This window comes from Morchella importuna (assembly GCF_003444635.1).
Source record: "Morchella importuna strain M04M26 chromosome Unknown Morimp01GS027, whole genome shotgun sequence".
Classification (NCBI taxonomy): domain Eukaryota; kingdom Fungi; phylum Ascomycota; class Pezizomycetes; order Pezizales; family Morchellaceae; genus Morchella; species Morchella importuna.
This window is the reverse complement of record NW_025763424.1, coordinates 472,923-495,492: the sequence shown is the minus strand read 5'-3', so window position 1 is coordinate 495,492 and position 22,570 is coordinate 472,923. Positions and strand designations below refer to the sequence as shown.

At 51.4% G+C, this 22,570-nt stretch overlaps 6 protein-coding genes across 6 annotated transcripts; 3 read left to right on the top strand and 3 right to left on the bottom strand.

The window, feature by feature from the left end:
* Positions 1-935: 935 nt before the first annotated feature.
* Positions 936-1,967, top strand: LAJ45_08052 (uncharacterized protein; the record flags this gene model as incomplete). Its single annotated transcript, XM_046117606.1, has 1 exon — positions 936-1,967. The coding sequence occupies one exon, from the start codon at positions 936-938 to the stop codon at positions 1,965-1,967; it is 1,032 nt and encodes a 343-aa protein (XP_045969255.1).
* Positions 1,968-3,063: 1,096 nt separating this feature from the next.
* Positions 3,064-4,443, bottom strand: LAJ45_08051 (uncharacterized protein; the record flags this gene model as incomplete). Its single annotated transcript, XM_046117605.1, has 3 exons — positions 3,064-3,401; positions 3,450-4,153; positions 4,232-4,443. The coding sequence occupies 3 exons, from the start codon at positions 4,441-4,443 to the stop codon at positions 3,064-3,066; spliced, it is 1,254 nt and encodes a 417-aa protein (XP_045969254.1).
* A 2,203-nt stretch (positions 4,444-6,646) lies between these two features.
* Positions 6,647-8,218, bottom strand: LAJ45_08050 (uncharacterized protein; the record flags this gene model as incomplete). Its single annotated transcript, XM_046117604.1, has 7 exons — positions 6,647-6,695; positions 6,767-6,800; positions 6,897-6,920; positions 7,061-7,194; positions 7,262-7,273; positions 7,775-8,007; positions 8,198-8,218. The coding sequence occupies 7 exons, from the start codon at positions 8,216-8,218 to the stop codon at positions 6,647-6,649; spliced, it is 507 nt and encodes a 168-aa protein (XP_045969253.1).
* Positions 8,219-11,171: 2,953 nt separating this feature from the next.
* On the bottom strand, positions 11,172-11,566 carry LAJ45_08049 (uncharacterized protein; the record flags this gene model as incomplete). Its single annotated transcript, XM_046117603.1, has 2 exons — positions 11,172-11,298; positions 11,379-11,566. 2 exons carry the CDS (start codon positions 11,564-11,566, stop codon positions 11,172-11,174), a joined length of 315 nt encoding a protein of 104 aa, XP_045969252.1.
* A 1,577-nt stretch (positions 11,567-13,143) lies between these two features.
* LAJ45_08048 (uncharacterized protein) lies at positions 13,144-15,503 on the top strand (the record flags this gene model as incomplete). The annotated part of the gene is made up of 6 exons (XM_046117602.1): positions 13,144-13,414; positions 13,544-13,623; positions 13,692-14,457; positions 14,518-14,991; positions 15,053-15,222; positions 15,444-15,503. 6 exons carry the CDS (start codon positions 13,144-13,146, stop codon positions 15,501-15,503), a joined length of 1,821 nt encoding a protein of 606 aa, XP_045969251.1.
* Positions 15,504-17,675: 2,172 nt separating this feature from the next.
* LAJ45_08047 (uncharacterized protein) lies at positions 17,676-18,729 on the top strand (the record flags this gene model as incomplete). Its single annotated transcript, XM_046117601.1, has 5 exons — positions 17,676-17,685; positions 17,852-17,857; positions 17,948-18,049; positions 18,131-18,349; positions 18,410-18,729. 5 exons carry the CDS (start codon positions 17,676-17,678, stop codon positions 18,727-18,729), a joined length of 657 nt encoding a protein of 218 aa, XP_045969250.1.
* Positions 18,730-22,570: the final 3,841 nt, after the last annotated feature.

Below are 22,570 nucleotides of genomic sequence, written 5' to 3'. Positions count from 1 at the left end.
ACAGCTGATATGTACTGACTGAGCAGTGGTAATAGTTAATCGTGATGTTGAGTGGCAGTGGCTTGCATTGTGGGTGATATTACTACATACATACATTCAAGAGAGTGCTGGTTGAGAAGTGGGGATGAGGAGACAGTGGGTACCCAAAGGTACATGTATGTAACTGTACCACCATAGCTGTAATTTGCGAGTAATAAAAAACTGTAGTGCTTACATCCCTTTCGCCAGACAATGCATAACCCCCTCCCCCTACCTCGTGGTTTCTATTTACGAACCCACTACCCACATAATTCACAGACCAACTCAATTCGAAATTATAAGCCTTACTCAATAGCAATATGGGTTCCCGTCCAGTGTGCTTCTTCACCGGTACCGCAACTTCTTCCTCTGATCGTCGATATGCCACAGTGGAGAATAGCAGGATAGAGGGAGACCTAATAACCTGGAGTAGGTATGAACATGGCCGATGACACCTTTTGTCTCTCTCTCTCTCCCCCCCCTCCCTTCCTTTTACCCTTCCTCCTTCGCGCCTTTGTTGCTTTTTTGACACATTTGTGCATCCAGTTAGGTGCCTTTGCTGTCATTGTGGCTGGAATAACTATTGGTTATCGTTCCAACGCCGCTGTATCAGTCCACCGCCTGCTTGCCTGCCTGCCTACATACGGTACATGTACGACAGTGGATTTGGTGTGTGTATGACCACCGCAACCACCCATCTCTGATCTTGTTGCTCTTTTCCTCCTCCCTCCTCCCTTTTCTCCCTTTCTACCCTTCCTCCACTACCACAGCGTATTTCTCGACGATACCTTTTACCATCCCACCGCCCCCCCCCTGATACCGCCAACGAGGGGATAGCGAGTGAGCATTGTCTTTGTCGAACTATACGGCCTGGCTAGCGAGCCGGAATAAATAATTAACAGGAGAAAAGAAAAAAAATGCGACCGGTATCAATATTTTCAGCCACTTTATGCGGCGTCCTCTGGATCTCGGCGGGTACTATCGTCGGCGTTGCTGCTCAGGCTTCTAGTTCAACACCTACTCCTGTCCCAACAGATTACGGTTTGGAATGTAGGGCAGTATACTTGCCAGACCCTGTATGCCAGACGTTCTGTAGGACCAATGGTGTGGTGGCAGCCGCTACCGATGCATCTTGCGTAAACCAGAAATCAATAGTTTCCACAGACTTAACCACAGATGGGAAGACAACGGCCGCCATGCAAACAAAAACTCTTACAAACCCAGAAGACCAATCAGTCACAACAATAACACTCGCAAATGGGATGCCATTGTATGATGTTACAACGGTTCTGAATTTGAACAGTGAGGTTACAGCCATTGTTACGGCGACACGAGGCGTGTCGGATACTGCGACAGGTGTCCGTCATATAGCTACCAGCAGTCCTTCAGGCACCACCGGCGGCGCCTTCACCTCCGCAACCCAGGCCAGCGACGACTCCACCGCCTCCAGCGGTGCTACCAGTGCCACATCCTCCCGCGGCGGCGGCAAGTCCAACGCCGGCGCCATAGCCGGCGGCGTTGTCGGCGGAATCCTCGGTCTCCTGCTTATCGTTGCCGCCGTGTTCTTCATCCGCCGCCGTAAAAACAAATCTACGCCCCGCGACGCATTCTCCTCCCTTGAGAAGAACCGCGGCGAGAACTCCCCGCAGTCGACGACGCCGCAGATACCAATCACTTCGTACGACCCGCCGACAGCAGCACCACCGCCGCCACAGCTGCAACAGCCGCATCAGGAGTCGCAGCATTCGCTTATGGGTTCGTACCCGCCGCCTGCGAGCGTACCGCCCGCGAAGCAGCAGGTTGAGGTGGATGAGGATGGTGTGAGCTTGAGGAGTCCGACCCCACCGTTAGGGGAGGAAGAGGATGTGGGGAGGGGGAGGGATTATGTGCCCAGGTTGCCCATCTACCATAGAGGGAGTGATGAGACGCCGAGGGGACCGGCGTTATAGTGGGGTTGAAGAAAAGGGGGATGGGGGGGCATGTCATTTATATCGTTTATGTTTGCATTTTTCCTCGCTGTAAGTGCAGACCTTTTTTTGATGGTGGGTAAAGATGGGACGAAGTATGGGTCAGTGGGGTGGGAATTTTAGTGGAATGGGTCGGAGGGTTGGAGAGGAGGCTATTCATTTTTTACATATCAACCACCCCTTAACACCTCCTCATCGACTCCTCATCGACTCCTCATCGACTCTACTCACCGATATATACCGATACTGATGCCGATACCGATACAAAGCATGCGCCGCGGCTGGAAGAAGGCGTTTTATTTTTATTTTTATATTTATTTTTTTTGATCTTCGGATGTATTTATATTTCTTGACTCTCGTTACACTCTATTTATTTTACTTCTTTTTGGGCTACAGAGGATCATGATGATGGTTTGGCATGTGTCTAGTGGTAGTAGTCTTCGGTTTGGAAGTTTGGTTTGGTTCGGGGTTGAGGTTGAAGGGGAGGGGGGGAAGGGGGTTAAAAAGTGCGGTGGGTAGGTGGATAAGTGGGCGGGTGGTGTGGTAATTCTTTTTCAACTCTCATTGCTTTTTGATGACCCTGTTTTTTGGATCATGTATCGCTCGCTCGTTTTTTCATCTTGGTTTTATTTTGGTTACTGGTTACTGGTATGTAGTAGTTACGTATTTTTTTTTTGAAAGGTTGCATTTGTATGTGTGTGTGTGTGTGTGTGTGTGTGTTGTCTGATGATGTGAATGTAGAATGGGGCATATGCTATTCTCTACCCTGGTTGATTGAGTTATGGTTGAAATGAAGGGTCTAGCTATATCTATTGGTTTATTGAGTGATGGATGATGGATGGTGGCGGAGTGATGGATGGTGGTTGTGGTTGTGGTTGTGGTGCAGGAGAGAAAAACATGCACATCAATCATTTCCGCTTATTATTGGTGCACTAATGTAGTTAGTGCGCCGCTAGCTAGCTAGCCAGCCTCTAGTTCTTAGTAGCAAGCAGCCGGCCCCGGAATGCTAGAGCCAACTACAATTAACCTACATCTACACCCATATATCTACATTCCCCATCCCCCCACCCTCCACCCACTACTTCCCCCCTTCACCACCAACCCTCACCAACGCCCCCTCCGCCCTCCTCACCCCCTCACGCATATCCAACCCCCTCGCCAGGCTCGCCGCCTCGGCATACCTCCGCCGCGCCCCCTCGCGGTCACCTAGCATCTCGGCGAACTCACCGAGGTTGTAGGTCGCGGCGACGCAGCCCTCGTCGCACTCGCGCGTGCGCTGCGGCGGGGCGATGCTGTTGGAGAGGGAGAGGGCCTTTTCGGCCCATTTTGTGGCCGAGTCGGCGATGAGCTGGTGGCGGGTTATGGGTGCGTGCGGGGGGAGGGGTTGCTGCGCGAGGGAGAGGGAGAGGTTGTTCACTATGGGGTGTTAGTGGGGGGGAGGGGAGGATGGGGAGGGGGGCATACTGATGATAACGGCGTGACAATCGCCCCTCGGCGCCAACTCCAGCGCCTGTAGTAGTAGCGGCGTGGCCAAGAAGTGCTGCTCCCGCTCTAGATAACACGCAGCGAGGCTCTCCAGCGCCATGCTGGACTCCTCATCACTCAACCACTCCCCCTCCCCCTCCTCCTCCCCCTCCACCCGCTCTGCCCCCTCACCACCCCGCTCCCCCTCCACCACCCGCTGCCGGTGCTGCCGCTCCCGCAGCATCGTCTGCACAGCCCACACCAGCGGCTCCTCGGCCCTCGCGCTCTGCCCCTGGTTCATATACAGCTCACCAAGCTTCAACCCCACGCCCACAGCCCGCCTCAGCAGTCTTGTGCGCTCCGTCCCACGGGGCAGGTCCTTTGCGCCGGCGGCGACCTCGTCGAGGACGTGCTCGAGGACGGTGGCGGCCTTGTCGGGCAGCCCGTGCTTCTCGAGGAGCGCGGCGAGCTCGAGTTTTATGCCCGTGACCTCGTCGGAGAGCGGGGAGAGGTTGTGGAGCGCGCACTGTTCGAGCGCGCGCCGGAAGTGTTTTATGGCCGGTTGCGGCTGGTCGTAGAGGTTGTAGTAGAGGGCGCGGCGGAGCTCTTTGGCGACGGAGGGGGGGTAGTTGTGCAGGGTGGAGGAGACGAACCTGAGGTAGGTGGTGTAGCTGTAGAGGGCGATTGCGATGCCGCTGCTGGCGCTGTGGGGGGGGGGGGGTGGGGGTTAGTGGGTTGGGCTCTCTGCTACTACTGGCATTGATAGTGGGGGGGGGGGGTACAGGAGGAAGGCGATTACGGCCATGGTTTGGTTCTTGCCCCAGCGGCCTTTGGGCACTTCGTCGCGGATGGACTGGCGGGTGTTCTCGTAGAGGTATCGTCGTGGGACCGCTGCGGCGGCATTAGCAGAGGCGAGTATGGGCGGCGGGCGTCGCAGCGCGGGAAGGCATTGCGGCCGCCTCGTTGCGCAGCGGAGGAGCGTGCGGGCAAACATTGCGGGCGGTTGGAGGAATTGTTAGGATTGGATTGGATGGTGAGAGTGAGAGAGTGAGAGTGAGAGTGAGGTTTGGTTTGATTTGGGGGCAGTGACGTCGTGGTGGGGCTTGGCGCATGGGGCTTGGCGGTGGGATCAACTCTGTCTGGGGGCGGGCATGAGTGTTCTGGAGGGATTCGAGACCGAGGGAGGTTTTCACGAGAGTCTATATATAGCGAGGTTAATTGTGGCTAGCTAGCATATCTATTGTATCTACTTTACGTCTGGCAAGGTGCATGTCCAAGGCAGTATCTATCTACAAATTAGTGGTTGAAGTCAACTGACTGAGGGCTCTCTTCAGTTCTACTGGTGCCGGTGGAATTACGGCTGCTAGGATGGCCTGGCTGCTAGAGTACACATGAATGGACTCTAATTGATAGCGCAGCGGACGTTATGTGCGTTGTACGTCAATTAATGCCTTCAATGCCTTCAATGCCAGATAGATCTTGGGCAAACAACGCACTCTACAGCGGCCAGCTACATACATGGACGCACGTATGCCAGTATTTGGAATCTCAATTCCAATCCCAATCCCAATCCCAATCCCAATCCCAATCCTGGATCTGGATCAACACCGCCGAGTCCGATCGAGTCGAGTCGGCTTTTTTTTTATTACTATAACTAGGCTCGTCCGTTTTGGTTGTAAAACCACCTCTGCTATACTAGGGCTTTCCAATAGATAGATATGAATGCTCAATGCCGGCCTCATAGGGCAAAAAAGGGGATCCTGGGTTCCAATTGGGCCAAATACCTAGCCCCCTAGCTTCTAACCCGTCGAATTAGGTATGCATCTCGAGCAACTCAACTCGAATAAAGCCCAGCTAGCCTCCCTAGGTGCTCGAGAGCTGTGGAATCGACTCGATCGTCCACTGGCAATACACGACAAGTTTACAGAGCAAAGGCAGAGTAGGTACATGTATATACAAGTATGCACATATAGCCAGTTATGTGGTTGCAAGTGCACAAACAGAACCCACTGTGCTGCTCTAGGCTGCTTATGGTGCTCTATCTCCACACCGACAAACCGGCCCAGAGTCGCCGCGAAGCAAAAAACCAACTCTTATACATGCACTGTACTGTACCTACAATAGCGCGCGCTACCAATAATAATTAATCCATAGCTGCCACCTACCCTACTCTACCTGTACTCTATCTCTACTCTACTTATCTTCACGCACCTGTGTGCAGTACTCAGCACACATGGAATATCTACACACCTACATACATACTTTACTGTCTTTATATTACTCTACATGGCCTAGCCGGCCAGCTTACCTCCAGCTCCAGCTCCCCCACAAACACAAACACCCCAGATCTAGGGTAGAGTCATGATGCTCATGCTCATGCTCATGCTCATCTATAGCACGCCTTCCTATTGGGGCTGCCCGCTATAAGCTTACTCTACCTACATACCTGCATACCTAGCTGCGTGCATCTACATGTGTGTATGGTGTGCACATACCAACAGATGTCGTGTCCGCCAATTGATTGTAGTGTAATGTGCGGGTGTTTACTTGGGGTTGGGTACTGTACTTGGGTTTTGTGATGGTGAGTGCTGTTCTGTGATTATGGGCGGAGTGGAGTGAGGGGGGGGGGGGGGGCGAGATGAGTGATGGGTTGTGCATGTGGATGTGGATGTGGATGGGTGAGTCTGATCGAGTGATGGGACGAGTGATAGATGGGGCGAGTAATAGGTGGTGGGTACATGTAAGTTAGTAATGGAGGAGGGGGCTGGTTCGGGTAGGTTTCACTTTCACGACGGGTGCGAGTGCTGCCTTGTGAGTGGAGTGTGGGGCTGGTCGATCGAGTGATAGATGATGGTGTGATTATGGATGAGGCTAGATAGAACTTGAACTTGAACCATGGATTGAGTATCTCTACGAGATGATAATATCTATGCTCGACCGAACGAGGTATACAATTTCGCAATCCCCAGCCAATTCGCAATTCACAATTCACAATCGCAAACCCGCCATCCCCACCATCATCACCCCATAACCTCGGCTCTAACCAAAATTGCTCAAAAAAGGAAAAACCAGCACTATCATTTCTACAAACGCACTCCACTACCTACAACCACAAAGCCGTAGCTTCCCCCCCCCGTTCTAATTCCCATCAGCTTCCTACCTCCCCCATTCTAGTCCTTCAAGAGCGGCCGCCCCGTCTAGGACTGCGAATTGGCAATGCGCTGCTGCTCAATCTTTGCGTAGAACCTGTACCCAGCGCCAGTACCATATCAGCCCCATGTCCAGCACCACAGCAGTGGTAGAGGGAGGGAACTTACGCATCGCGCTGGCGGATGGCCGGGATGTGGTATCCTGTGGTTACATGCGGCGTGAGTTTGGTTTTGGTTTGCCGGTGTTGTCGGGCGGAGTAGTGGGGGTGGTGGGGTGGTGAGTGGTGATGCTACTTACCGTACCAGAAGAGGTATCCCATTGCTATACCCGCCGCACCCGTCAGCACTCGTCCATGTAGTAGTAGTATAGCCGCAGCAGCAGCAGCAGCGGTCGGGGAGGTAGAGGGAAGGGAAGGGAAAGGCAAGGCAAGGTCAGAGGAGATTGGGATTGGGTGCACATACAGGTACCGATACCAAGAGCCACAGACAGGTCAAGAACCAGACCCTTCCTAAGTCTCCCGACGATTGGGGCGATGGCCATTTTTGCTGTAGTGTTGTGGTTGGTTGAAGTGAGTGGAGATGTGGGGTATTTTATCCTGGCGTCGTCGACAATGTTAGAATGGCGGAGTTATAGAGAGAGCAGGCGGAGATGAAATGTCTTACCGTGCGGTGTTGCTGCGGAGTGGGTGAGTGAGTGAGTGAGGACGGGTGAGTGGGTGAATGGGGGGAAGAGATTTCGGAATCAGGTGAGGTGAGGTTAGGTTTTTGGGTTGGGTTGGGTGGGCCGGACGGGGGAATCTGGCGATGCTTGGCGGTGTGTGGGCGGGTCTAGTGGCTGTCTGTGGCTGTCTGTGGCTGTCTGTGGCTGTGGCTGTGGGTCACAGGTGGATGGGTCACAGGTAGAGGAGAGGTTAGTCAGCGGTGGGTCAAGGGATGATGCTGTGACCTGGAAAGTCGGAGATGCGTAGAACTCAACACAGCAGATATCACAACTCAGCACTCAACACCAACACTCAACTCTCACGATCACCCACCCCCGTAATTCCTAGTATACAGCTCTCTTCAATCCCTCACGCCTCACTCCTCACTCACTCCTCAATCCCTCCTTCAATCCCCCCCCAATAACAACACTCCCTCACCACACACCCACCCACACAGCCAACAATGGCAGCAAACCCTCCGGCCCCCCACAGCTTACCATCGACTCCAGCGCGCTCGCCCGCCCCCCCAAACGCCGCCGCACAACGATGCCCCCGCCCCCCGCCTACGACGACGCCGCGGCCGTGCTCCCAGAACACCTTGTCGCCGACCTGCTCAACCGCAGCACGGCCATGATCATGAAGGCTGTCGGCTTTGACGGCGCCACCCTGCAAGCGCAGGAGCGCATGCGGCAGCTGGCTGAAGACTGTCTGTTCCCCTCTCCTATACCTGTCTCGTTTGCGAGTATTCTGTTCTGCTTTTGGGTTGTGTGGTGTTTGGTTTGGTGTTTGGTGTTAGTAGTTGTGCTGACTGGACTGGACCGGACGGGACTACAGACCTCCTCCAAATGCTGCACACACTCCAACTCTTCACGCGCGCCGGCCGCCGCACGCGCCCCACCGTCTTCGACTTCCAAGACATGCTCAGCGCACACCACCTCCCCCTCTCCACCCTCGAACACGAGCTCCACCGCCTCCCCCCCCCCACCACCCCCACCACCCCCACCACCCTACACCCGCGCGCGCCCTCCCCCCCCCGCCGCCGCCGCCCGACCTCACCCAGCTTCTCGGCCCCGCCCTCGCCGGCTCGCCGCGCGACGACCATCTCCCGCCGTACCCGAGCCGCCACACGTACCTGTCGACGCCGGTGTACACGTCGCGGCCCGTGTCGCCGCGGCAGATCCGCGAGCGCGCGACGGAGGAGGCGCGGCTGGCGGAGAATGCGCTGCGGAAGCTGCTGGCCGTGGGGGCGGGGGTTGGGGGCGTGGTGGAGGAGGGGGGGGCGGCGGCGGCGGGTGGGAGACGGTGGGAGAGGGATGAGGCGTGGAGGAGGGCGTGGGAGGGGGTGAAGGGGGGTGGGGAGGCGGGGGAGGGGGGGTGGAGGGGGTGGTGAATGCGGAGAGGAGGTTTTGGAGGAAGGGGAGGAGGGGGAGGAGGGGGTAGTGGGGTTCTGGGGGGTTTGTGGGGTTGGGGAGGGTGGGTGTGGGTTCTGGTTTTTTTTTTTTAGATAGTAATTAATTGAGCTGGCGTTTTGCTTTGTTGCTTCTTTTTGTGCGTACTTGCTTTGATCTCGCGTCTGGCGTGGGAACCTATCCTATTATTCTTCCTGTGCCTAATTAAATATCCATTCCAATAAGGCTCCCCTCTCTTTCTTTCTTTCTTCCTCATTCATTCACTAGCTAGCTAGCTAGCTAGTCAGTTAGTTAGCCAACTACATACATGTACCTACACATAGCTACGTTCCACGACAAGGGCGTCTAGATACTACACAATTAAGGGATGCGATAACACTCTTTCGCCTTTTCAGGCGTTGTGATCATTTCCACTCTATCCACATACTAGCTACTAAACCCACTATCAACACCACAAAACACTTTGCAATCTATGTACCATCCAGGCCCACTGCAGAGCGGGTGAATCACAGCTAGCTATTTACCAACTCAACCGAACGGGAATTCGAACTGGTGCGGTGAACCTGACCCCGCGGCCCGCGTACAAGTACTACTCCATAGCTAATGCTGTCTCTTTGGATATCAATTTAATTGTGTGGTGGTGGTGGTGGTGGTGGGGGCGTCAATGATCGCGGATACATGAATTCCAGGTAATTATAAATTATAAGGTGGGGATCATTCTTTTGCAGGAGTGCATGGGGCGTAGGGTAGAGCGGGGGCGGGTGGTTTTTGTTTTGGGTGTAGGCTGGGCTGGCTTGAGCTATATTGTAATTGTATAGCCGGCTAGACAGAGCTGATATACTTTTAGTTCTCTCTATAGATCTAGCTTCAGCACCACAGGGGATCGACGGTGGATCGACGGTATATACATAAGTATAAAGGGAGTATATGTAAAATATATCACTACTTCCCAATGTATACATCAGAGATACACTGAGACTAGGAATGCGTGGGGTTGGGATCGATATATGGGCCGGCCTCGAACGTATGTATGTACGTACGGCTGATCACGATCAGTGGAGGTCGGGTTCATTGGTTTTTATAATGGTGTGTTTAGCATAGATAGCTACATGTAGTTTGCAACCGCCCTAGCCTGGGTCCTGGGGTCAATGATTGGCATGGGGCGTGCTTTGTACTTATTGTAGTGTTCTGTGCATGTTGGGGGGTTAAGTGAGCTAGGCTAGGGGTGTAAGGTCGTAGTATGTTATATCTAGATCTGGGATCGAGTAGGAGTGTATACGGGCTTTCGGGACGGGCCTGTGCAGAGAGCGAAGGCTGTGACATGGGTATGAATGGGATTTGAAAGTATCTACATATATGAGCTTAAGCTTGCTATCATTCTTTTGGTCATTCCTCTCTTGTTGTTTGGAGGGGGGGGGGGGGTGTGGGGGCCGCGGTTTGGATATTGGTAGTCGGTGTTATAGAAGCTGGCATTATTGGAGTCTCTCGAGTAGGGCCTGGGAAGGTATGGAACAGTACTGTTTCTGTTTCTGTACCGGGTGGATAAGCCCCTAGCTAGTGGTGGGAGGAAGATTAAAGGAAAATGGTTAGTATGAAGGTCCCCGTGACTTGAGCCAATTAGTGCCCTCTTTCTACCGCTATGTATTTATTGCGGGTTGTCAAAAATAATGGGACGCAACGGGGCAACGAATACAGCAACGACAACCCAACCCCACACCAACGAACGACAATACTAACGAAAATACATTTTGGGTCTCCAGTAGTTCTTATTATCACTTATCCTGTTTGTGGTCTCTTTGTGGTCGGTCATGGTTGAGAGATTATTACGTTGCAATGAAGCCTGTTGCGTCCCATTATTTTTGACAACCCACAATACTTTGATTTAAGTCCGTATATGCACTTAAATAATGGTATCTACCTACTCGATTTTAGAGTAGTAGTAGTAGTATCTAGGCAGTTCTGCTAGTTAGGAAATACGTGCGCATAGACGGCTTCCCTAGCTACTCAGACACCCCATCACTTGGACAGTCAATGAGGATTGGTGGAGAATAGGCACGTATACAGAAGTCACTTAAAACGTTGATCTTCTCTTTTCTAAATACGTTAACTGTCCGAATGGGGGGGCTAGGGAAATAGTCTACGTTTATAAGCGTAGATTGACTAGTAAAGACAGCAATTACCGGGCTAAAAATGTTAAGCTATCTGATTACAGGCTTCAAGGATTGACTTCGTATGTCATAGGCTGGGGTGTATATATTAGGATCACCAGATCCAACTCGATGTTTACCAAAAAACCTAACCCTGGATATCTTACAAGGATGCGGCTGGAACGAGCAGTTATCGATATCTACCAGAAAGCAGACCTACACTTCCAGCAGCCAGAGGTGACACCTCAAAAAAAATCGACTACTATCAAATACCATTAACCCCCCCCCCCCCCCCCCGGGGCCCCCCTCATGCCTATCAAACAGCGGCACCAGCAGCAGCAGCCTCAGCATCAACCTCAGCATCAACCTGCGATTTCCACGGCGGCGTCTCTACCGCCGTAACCTCAACCATGACATTCTTTCCCGTCGCTGGGTTCTTGCACCTACCACTCATTCATTAACCACAACCCTCTCAGGTGTGGGAGAAGGGGGGGGGGGGGGGTTTAGAAAAAAAAAAGCTTACCTCCGAAATAGCCGCTCGATGGGCCAGCACTTGTTTTTCTCATCCTCGACCCGGCAGTCCCACTGCACCATCTCGAGCAGCTCGCACTTCGAGAGGTCGAATGGCTGCTTGCGGCGGCGCCCGGTCCGCACGTCGGTGTTGATGTGCTCGGTGAGTTTTGATGCGGGGAAGGTGGTGATGGGTATCATTTGGGGTGTGGATGGTGGGGTGTGGGTGGTGGGATGTGGTAGTGGTGGTGGTGGAGGTAGAGGTATGTGAAGGTGGGATGACGCCTTGCCCGGGGGGAAGGTTCTAGGTTGTATTACTGTACCTGCTGGTACTATAGACACGCGTTTACCAGGTTCACGAAAACACGGGATTTGAGGTTTCTTGAAATTAAAGTGGAGTGGCTACATAGCTAAATTTACTACTATCTACAGTGTCTTTGATGTCTACGGTTATGTAGCCGGTATTTAATTTAACCTCCCTCCCTCCCTCCTCATGGGTGATTAGCGATATATTATCCATAAGCTTTTTTTACCCCGTGCTCCTTGGAGGCTTGTCCTAAACATAAACTGTGATGTAGGGTTGATCCAGAATAAGTGGTCGTGCGATCATTGACATTTGTCTTGCGAGCAAACGCCAAAACGGCTTCCTGCCAAAGACTTTGAAGACCTCGAACAGCGTCTATATGTTTTTTTTATTATTAGTCACGGCGGATAATATCTCCGTATCCACGCGGACACCCCGGAGATATTTTTTTCTATTTTTCCTCCTCCTTAAGTATTTTGAGAATATCCAGAAAAATGGATCCTGTCCATGCACTGGGGATCGAGGCGGATCATCATATTTGATATCCCCTGAACGGTCGGTAATCGGACTTATGGAGTCAGGCGGCCATCTTATGATCGAACGGTGGTTCAGCCGACCCCCTTCAGGCTTCAGCCTGGCGCCCGTCTCTATATAAAGTCTCCCGTGAGCGATTCTCAGGGTTCACGTGGGGGAGGGAGAAATTATTTGAATCTTGGCTGGGTCCTGCATAGGTACCGTATGGGAGGTTAGATCGATTTGTGACAAGGGTTGGCCGATTGCGGAAACAGAGGGGGGGTCTGGTGATAACCTATCAGCGTGCTGCACGCACGGAACACCAAGGAAACATAGAGAAGTAAGGTCTCCAAGAAGCATGTACGCACATATGGAGGAAAGAGGGAAGAGATGAAGCGAGCACCTCGCGAAAGCAGGGGCGGAAGCAGTGTAAATAGGATTAGAGATAGATACCAGGAACCTCCATAGTGTGGGGCAATAATACATGCCTATATACACCACCTGCCTGAGGGAGGGGGGGGCGCCAGAAATGTTGGGGCGGGGGGAGGAGAGAGATTCGTGGAGTTTTGTGTGCGTTGCGGAGAGAAAAAAAAAAGACCAGGAAGGAGGGAGGGCAGCAACGCATCATAGACTGCGAAACAACAGGTGCACGTACCATTCATCACGTACCATTCATCACGTACCATTCATCATCCACACAGAGTCGGGTACTATCGTCTGTTTCTTCGCCCTTCAGGACCACCACCCCCCGCCCTCCGTTGTTCCATCCATTCACCCATTAAGCCATCCAGCATTCAATAAATACAAAATCACCATCGTTGCCACATAGATACCTATCCAATCTTGCCACTGGCCGTCATAATTCTCTTCTGCTGCCGTAGTACCATCAACTTCCCCTCCTCCCACCACCCCCCCACCACCCCCTCCCAATTAACCCCTCCATCGTTTCACTCCGTCCATAATGTCAGCCCCTCCTATTCCTTCAAGTCCGGTTAGGTCCGTCGGTATCACTCCACCGGATATATCGTTGTGGACTCGCCTAACAACTTTCGCCTCGGAAAATAAGGCTGTTGTTTACACTATCGGCGCTGTAGTGGTAGTTGCCGGGGCCGGTGGTATTTACTACATCTCGCAACAGTCGCGAGAATCCGGAAAGGCCGGGAAGGCCAAGAAGGACCGACGAAAGGACATCAAGGACAAGGCTTCATCGAAGGAGAAGAAAGTTGCAGATGGTGAGAATCCCAATTGGGTATTATTTATGTTGGAAGAGATTTTTTTTCCCTCTTACCAGATCCAACATCTGTAGGCGTCGTATGACGTATTGTGGGCCGCTCAATATGCTGATTATATATATGTTTCAGAAAACCTATCTCAACCCTCAGAACAAGAGGAAGCTTATCCCGAGGTGAATGAGGAGATTGTGCAAACTTTGACGCCCGAGGTACATGCTCCTGTACATTTTTGGTATTTGTTTATGGTGCGGTTTGTTTTAACATTGGGTTTTATTAGCAAAAAAAAGATTATGCCAGCAAACTCAAGGCTGCCGGTAATAAGGCTTATGGTAACAAAGAGTTTGATCTAGCTATCGAACTGTATAGTAAAGCCATTCTCTGCAGACCAGACCCAATTTTCTACTCCAACAGATCTGCTTGTTACAACTCTCTGTCACAATGGCAAAAGGTTGTGGATGACACGAGTGCAGCCATTGCGCTTGACCCAGAATACGTCAAGGCTCTCAACCGCCGAGCTCACGCTTATGAGCAGCTTGAGAACTACAGTGCGGCCTTGTTGGACTTCACGGCCAGCTGTATCATCGATGGATTCAGGAACGAGGGTGCCGCACAGAGCGTTGAGAGATTACTCAAGAAGGTTGCTGAGGCAAAAGGAAAGGCGATGTTGGCGGCCAGACCCAAGAAGCTACCTTCGTGCACCTTCGTTTCCAACTACTTGCAAAGTTTCAGGCAGAAGAACCGACCAGCGGGTCTTGAGGACACTGCCTCGCTTCAAGAAGAGACTGGAGATTACCATTTGAGGGCCGGACTCCAGGCGGTAGAGAGGAAGTCCGTCGACGGGTATGAGGAGGCTAGTGAGGAGTTTGAAAAGGCCATGCAGCTCGGTACAAACTTTGAGGCATATGCGTTGAACTGGAGGGGCACTTTCAAATACTTGCGGGGAGACCCCATGGAGGCGCTGGAGGATGTGAGCAAGAGTATCCAATTGGACAACACAATGACCCAGAGCTACATTAAGCGGGCTAGCATGCTTTTGGAACTTGGTGAATATTTTGCATACCCAACAATGGTGGGATAAACATGGAGGTTAACGGATATTACAGGTGATCGCGAGGGCGCTTCGATGGACTTCACCACTGCTCTCGAGAAAAACTCGGAAGACCCAGATATCTACTACCACAGGGCGCAGCTGCACTTCATTCTCGGCGAATTCGGCGAGGCCGCCAAGGACTACCAGAAGTCAATCGACCTTGACCGGGATTTCATCTTCTCGCACATCCAGCTCGGTGTTACGCAGTACAAGATGGGCTCGATTGCGTCCTCAATGGCGACATTCCGAAGGTGCATAAAGAACTTTGACAAGACCCCAGATGTGTACAATTACTACGGAGAGCTTTTGCTTGACCAGCAAAAGTTCCAGGAGGCGATTGAGAAGTTTGACACAGCGGTCGAGATGGAGAGGACGGCAAAGCCAATGGCGATGAACGTTTTGCCATTGATTAACAAAGCTCTGGCACTGTTCCAGTGGAAGCAGGATTTCGGCGAGGCTGAAAAGCTCTGCGAAAGGGCCCTTATTAGTACGTTTCTAGATTATTAGGTGATTGTCACTTCTGGCACCTAGCTGACTGGCGGGTTTAGTTGATCCGGACTGTGATATCGCCGTGGCGACAATGGCCCAGCTGCTTCTGCAGCAGGGTAGGGTACAAGAGGCGCTCAAGTACTTTGAGAAGGCTGCTCAGCTTTCGCGAACTGAGGGAGAGATTGTCAACGCCTTGTCGTATGCCGAGGCTACCAGAACACAGCTTGAGGTAAGCACTTGCCCTATGATATCATACATTTATACATTTCATCCCTTGTTCGTACGGCACACACTATGATGATTTTAATCACACCCACATGACTTGAAGGCCTTCGGGCTACATGTTAATACTCTGTTGATTACTGAGTTTATATCACTATTTTCCGACTCTTAAATCCCCTGCAAATTCTCTCTATCAAGTACTGATTCGTGAAATCTTTTGAGTTTTAGGTGCAAGAGAAGTACCCTCAATTGGCCAACAAACTTCAAGGGATGGGCGGTATGAGATAGATATTGGAAAGGGTTCGAGGGTTAAAGAGTAATAAAAGTACAAACAGGCATGGGTAAAGTAAAAGTGTTTTACTTTTGTTACTAATGGACACAGCACTGGTTGCTAGGCTGGTGAAGTAAAAGCGGTGGCATTGGTTTGTTGAGCAGGGAGGGAGGGAGGGAAGCTACGATCAAAAAACGAGTAAAGAAAAACGGAGAGCAACGAAAACCCTATATTATTTTTTTGCTTCAGTTTAATTTTCTCATTTTTCATCTGCTTTTCCTTTTGAATTACATAAGTATCTCTTGGAGTTTTTATTCATCTTTTTCTCTCTTCCTCTTTCTCTTTCTTTCGATTTCGTTTTACTATTCTTGTATTATGATCTTCTGGATGGGTTTTCTCTGTCTGCTTTCCTAGCTTGCTTGCCGTCCATTCGTTGTTGTTGTGGAATAACATGCATGTATTCAAGGAGATCCCTACTTACTGCCTTACCTACATCCATCATCATCATCGTTATGCTTCTCTACTCGCATCATCAGCATCAGCATCGTATATATTTGCAAATTGCTCTGTGTATCGCTTGCTTTTATATCGCCAGCATTCCTTGGATCTTCGTGGACGCGTATCAGCATGTGGCTTTTCACGCACAGTATGACTTTAATGTGTTTTTTTTTTTTTTATGCATTTATTTTCGCGACTTAGCTATGACTCCACTCTTCTGATTATTTCTAATTGAAAAAAATCTCTCTTCATATGTTGTGTTGTTATTGGGGCTGTGCGTGTATTGGGTGATTTATGGACCAGATCGGTGGATAGATATGGCTGAGAGGATTACGACATTTTCGAATCGCAGAAATCACAGAGGTCATAACATCTCACTCGACGTATATCAGTATATCAGGACTATCGTTATCGACCAGCCGGATCTATTCATGAATGGGTGATAGGTGGGTTGCCTGAGAACTCTACATGTGTTGGTGTAGGATGAGATATTGAAATGAATTACGTATCATTAACGGACAGACACACCAGACACCACAGACAGTCACGGGCGGACAGAACAAACTCTCATTCAAATACCTAATAAAGCTCATGAAAACCACTCTTCACCTCCCCGCCTCTATCTAGGTCCAAGATATCCACCACGAAATGAGAAACACCTATATTCACACCCACCTTCCCACACAAGTCCACGTCACTTTAACCACCGCCTGTCTCCCCACCCCACCCCCCCCCCCCCTTTCTTTTCTCCACATTGCACATAACCTCCTAACTGCATGTAACCCCTTACTACACAATTACTCGGGCCCCCCACCAACGCGCCACAAAACGGACAGAGAGACATGTGGCGGCGATCGACTATGCGTCTGTGGCTGGCGGGCTGGCTGGCTGGCTGCGGGGGATTGGCGTCATGGAGTGTCACTCGGCTTCGGTGTGCCCTTGCGGGATGGGAGGAAGCCCGAGAGGACGGGGAGCGGAGGATTTCTTAGTCTGTGGGGCACTGGAGATTGGGGCGTCTCTCGTATGTAGTCAAGGATCATGATGAAAGGTGTCTGGCTTGGTGTAGCTAGGTGCACCTCCCAGTGCGTTATGGCCGTAGAAGAATTGTGTATATAGAATTGTACTTATTTTTAAGCTAATCTAAGCTACGGTGGCGGTGGGAGTTGATTAAAGACAAACCCTCATGGCTACTCCGCCCCCCCCCCCCCCCCCCCCGCGTGGAGTTCATGACGCTATAGCAAGCTGAGCAGGCTACAGATTCTACGGGAACACTGCATCGTGCACTGCGCCGTAGTCACAAGTCTCCAATCCCAGAAACCAGAACGAAGCATATGTCTTTCGGGCCCTCGGGATAGCCTGGAGACTGGTGGGAGTAGGTGGAGTTGTGGTTCTGGGGAGAGGGAGGGAGGGAGGGAGGGAGGGAGGGAGGGAGGGAGACGGGGGGATAGAGAGACCCGAAGGAACAAGAAGAGCCAAAGGTCGAGAAGGGTTGATGCACAGCCAGCACCCCGAGTGACAATCCATGCACCACAGCAGCTGTTATCAGATCGCTCCCCTGCTCCGTGCCAAGAGATAAGAAGCACCCACGCCATCCTCGTCCATCAGTCAATCGCGAACAACAACAAAGCTTCATTCCAAGTTCTTCTTCAGAGCCGCAGCTTTGCTCAACGGAAAAACAACAAGACGCAACAATGCCCAAATGTGAGTTTGCACACACGCACACACTTCCATCCACCAGTCTATTCATCCCTCTCCTCTCCTCTCCTTTCCTCTCCTCTCCTTTCCTCTCCTCTCCTTTCCTCTCATCCCTCACAGTCTCGTCTTGAAGCAATTAACTAACAAGTCTCTCTCTCTCGCGCCATCACAGTCTTCTGTACGTATTCCTCCTGCTGCTGCTGCTGCTGCTGCTCACTCACCTACACCCGCCCGGTCGCAGCTAACTAACACTCCCCCTCCCTCACAGGCGACTACTGCGATGTCTACCTCACCCACGACTCCATCAGCGTGCGCAAGGCCCACAACAGCGGCCGAAACCACCTCCGCAATGTCGTCGAGTACTACCAACGTGCGCTCTCTCCCTCTCCCTCTCCCACCCACCTACCTACACCCCACCCCCCAGCTCCACCCAGCTAACAAACCCCCACAGAAATCGGCCATGAGAAAGCCCAGTCCGTAATCGACTCCATCACCTCCTCCTACGCCGCCGAGGGCCAGTCCATGCCCGGCCTGCCCAACGGCATGCCTGGCCTCCCCGGAATGCCCGGTATGCCCGGTATGCCCGGCATGCCCGGCATGCCCGGCATGCCAGGAATGCCAGGAATGCCCGGCCAAGCCGGCTTCCCGCCACCACCTTTCGGCTTCCCACGTACGCTCCCCCCTCCCCTCCCCCATCTCTACTAAACCAACTAAACTAACACCCCTACAGCGCGCCCCGGCCAAGCCTTCCCGCCGCCCTTCGGCTTCCCCATTCCCGGCCAGCCCGGCGGGCTCCCGCCACCGCCACGACCAGGGATGCCGCCCTTCCCCCCGGCAGGATTCCCGCCGCCACCGCAGTTTCCGGGCGGGATGCCGCCGCCCCCGGGTGGCGATGTCGCGATGGGGGGAATGATCCCGCCGCCGATGATGGGCGGCATGCCGCCGTTGATGCCGGGTATGATGGTGCCGCCGCCAGGGGGCGTGTTGAGTCCGCCGCCGGCGCCGGGTGGGTTTGCGCCCCCGCCCGGATATGGGGGGCAGCAGAAGTAGGGGTAGGGTGAAGGGATGAAGGGGTGAAGGGGTTTCTGTGTGTGTTTTTTTCTCTTTCGCGGCTATATTTTTTTTTCTTTCGCGGTCTTCGGGAAGTAATGCCTGTCTGTAGCTTTAACCTTACGTCAATGAGACTTTGTTGTGTATTTCTAGATTCTTTTTTTTTTCCCTTTCATTTGCGGTTTTTAAAAATGGTTTTCTGGAGACTGGGGATGAGATGGGTGTGTGTTCCTCGTGTGTTGGTGGTGAATCATTTGGTATCACTCAGTGGATTGCATTGCATGATGTGGATATAGTCCACAGTGTCTACACACTATACCGTAGGCATTCAATTGTTCAAATTGCTACATATCTACCCGTACACAAATTCTAGCACTAGATATATTGTACACCGAGAAAATTAAAAGCAGCGCCAGTGGATCCATGAAACTATATACTTCCAAGTAAAGTATTTGCACCAAAGCTATTTACATATAAAAGAGTAGACCCGTGATATTAGGGCGGGTATGGCTTCTGTCAGTAAGTGCTAACTACGACTATCTACCGGTTGAGCTATTTCTATTCATGGGGCTACCTGCTTCTTGGACTGCTCTGTGTAGGTACTCTGTGAACGGCTCGCTAGCTAGCTTAGCTGTGCTCATAATCAGCGGATAATCTGTATGTTTGGATAATGCTGCGATGGCGTTAGATCATTAGGATGTATCAGGATAACATCTGTGCTGTGTGGGACAAAGGTGATTATTTTCTGTTCATGGCGGAGTAAGTACTAGGATAATTACAGCGGGAGTTTTATATGCATATACAATAGAGCTCGAGAAGAAGATGAGAGTGCTTGTGCGAGAATTCTGTGATGGACACGAGCTGGCGCGAGCTCGAATCGTGGGGGTGATGTTCGTGTTTGGGTTGTTTGAGAGATGGAGTTTTTGTGGGGTGTGCCTAAAAATAGAGTGGGTCGGTGTGCGGAATATCTGTTAGGTCCGATAACGATAATGAGGGGGTGGTAGTTCATGTTCTCCAAGATCGTTAGTAATGAATGCTCTCTCAGGCTCGAACTCGATTCTCGTGCCCAGCAACCTCAGCGGAAGCATGACGTCTCCAGTCGTCGCTGGACGGTGCAGGTTGTCCCCCGGACATATAGTTCTCTAGCTCAGTCTAGTCCAATTCGCTCATGAGCCGAAATCGATGATGAACGCGATGACGGGGTGAATCTGTTATGAGGGGTATCGTGAGGTGTTGCTTCCGGAGATTGGAAGTTGTGAGGGCAGCGCAAGTTGATCGATGTGTCAACCAAACTCACCTTGAGCATCGAGGCCACCCGCAAATGCAATCCGTGGGCGGGTATTGTTGTGACGATGATGGTGGTGGTGGTGGTGGTGGTGGTCCTGGCTAGCTAGATGTAGAAGAACATCGTGAAGTATCGCTGTAGATCTAGACCCTGACATAGTTATCTTTTGTTCTGTATATATATAGATAGAGAGAGTGGGGGGAAAATCGGGGTGTAGGTACATGAAGCTAACGTACCTGCATGTAGAGTAGTCTAAAGCGCTGCGATGCTTTAATTGCTCCGAGCACGATCTACATGTATCTGGCCGTGGGGCAGTACCGGGGACTGGCTAGCTTGCGAGGCTAAGGATGTTTAATACAACCAGTCTGGTGAGTATCGGTGTGGGTGGGTGGATTTTTGAATATGATGCGATGTGGGGTCGTACCAGTGGTATTGGAGGGGGGGGGGGGGTTGGTCAATCACCACCACCACCACTAGATGGACAACGTTTGCCAGAGGAATAAACGTGGAATAAGGTATCAAAAGAACGGTGTTAATTCAAGTACTTTGAATTTATTCAGCATGTCCCCCAAGTTGTGATCGGTGTCGGGGTGCTGGGGGGCCAAGAAAATGCGAAAATGCGGAGAGAAAGAAGGTACAAGCTCTGCCTCTGATCAGTTATATATGGAGTTAAAACCACACTGTGACACTGTGTGTGGGGTGACTTCTATGGGCGATTATGAAGTTAGCATTTTTTGCTTGATTTTGGTGGGAATATTCACTTTGATCTTTGGTTTGGTTTGGTTTGGTTTGGGGGGGGGGCGGGGGATTTCCGCGACGTCCAGGTACCAAGCATCTCCGAGCACATTATCCCCCAAGGTTCCACCAGTCCTTGGCGGTTTCAAGGCCGCCCCTCGCAAAACTTTGAAAATAGAAAAATAGTGGTCTTGGTACTAACTGGACTAAACCCGATTGATTGATTACCTACTTGGGTATTTTTGGGCCTGTGGCGTTGATGATGGATAGCTCCCTGCGTACCTATTCCAGTTGATGACCACGATACCGCAATACCACGCTTCTAGGGCTAGAGCCCTTCGTTAGCCCGGCCCATCCTTCCGCAAGGCTGGCTGATGTAGTAGTATCGATTCCCAAAAGTAAAGAAAGTGCTGTGCGAATTCAATATCCCGTTGCAGAGAGAGGGGGGGGGGGGGGGCGGCGGCGGAGGCGGAGGCGGTGGTGGAGGTGGTAGTGGTGGTGGGAATGGTAGTATGGTCGTCGAAAACGATCGTCCTTCTGCATGTAGTAGTACCCCGAGAGATCTCCCGGACTAGGACCCTCGGAGGAAGAGAGTTCTTGGCAATTGTTTAACTCGACTAGGATATGGTCAATGATAGAAATAACTTGAATTTCGACAAGTTAAAACCTTACCCGCCGCGGGCAAGCCCGGACCCTTGGAGGAAGGGTGAGAGGGCCCTGCCCAAAGTTCGTCACCCGCCCCTGGATCTAGAGAGCTTTTGGGGCTCCTCGATGACATTGCGAGTTATCACGCGATCGCGACGCTTGTGCTCGCAATGCCAGAATTGACTTACCGCTTATGAGGAAAACTTGGGATGTAGGATTAGGGAAATGCTCTTAAACTAAAAGTGAAAAATATTAGTAATTTAATGTTGGCAAGGTGAGTATAGTAGCGTGTACTTGTAGCTAGCTAAGATTTTGTATGGAAAAAAAAGAAAAAACAACGCCGCATTTTTTCTCCACCGGAGAAACAAAGCAAGGAGAATTTAATTATTTGTCTGATTCCTTATGCCTCTATTAGGCTTCGGATGAACATGAGCTTGCAAAATTTGGTTATTGTAGCAAAAGTGTGATAACCCGCAATAGCTCACCACATACACATATTCCCGATGATGATACAGTCGCACCTCGCTATCTCTTAATTCGATATCTCGGATCTCTTGCTGTCTCGTACGAATTTGCGGGGCAGGTACTGCCCTTCTCCACCAAAAACTATTTGCTGTCTCGTATATTTGCTATATCGTAGGGGTTTGGCTCCCAGAATACGCTAACGACACAATGAGGTGTGACTGTATATGTATAGCGGTAGGTAATAAGTGATGGAACACAGCGATACCTATTTTGATAAAACACCACCAATATTTGGTGTTTGTACTCTCAGGGCGTTCCATCACTTATTACCTGTCGCTGTATATACCGTTAATTCTCGAAAAATCCACTATTCCCGCTTCGTCAAATATTGATCTCGGAGAAAAAGCACTGTACTGTATCTGCACGAATTGGTGAAGTTTGGTATAGTCGTTTCTGGGTCAACGGTGAACCCGGCTCGATGACGAATGACTACTCTTTGGGCTGATGGCCAGCCAGAGCAAAGGGATCGGCGCGCTTCTGTTGGCCTTTGTTATCTTCGATTGGCCTATTCGCCATCGAGCCGGTTTCGTCGTTGATGCAGAGACCACTGTACGTCGATTCGCCTTGGTCTGCACTTACCACATACAAATACGCGTACGGGATAGTGGATTATTCGAAAATGAACGGTACGTATCCCTTAAACCGTCAGGC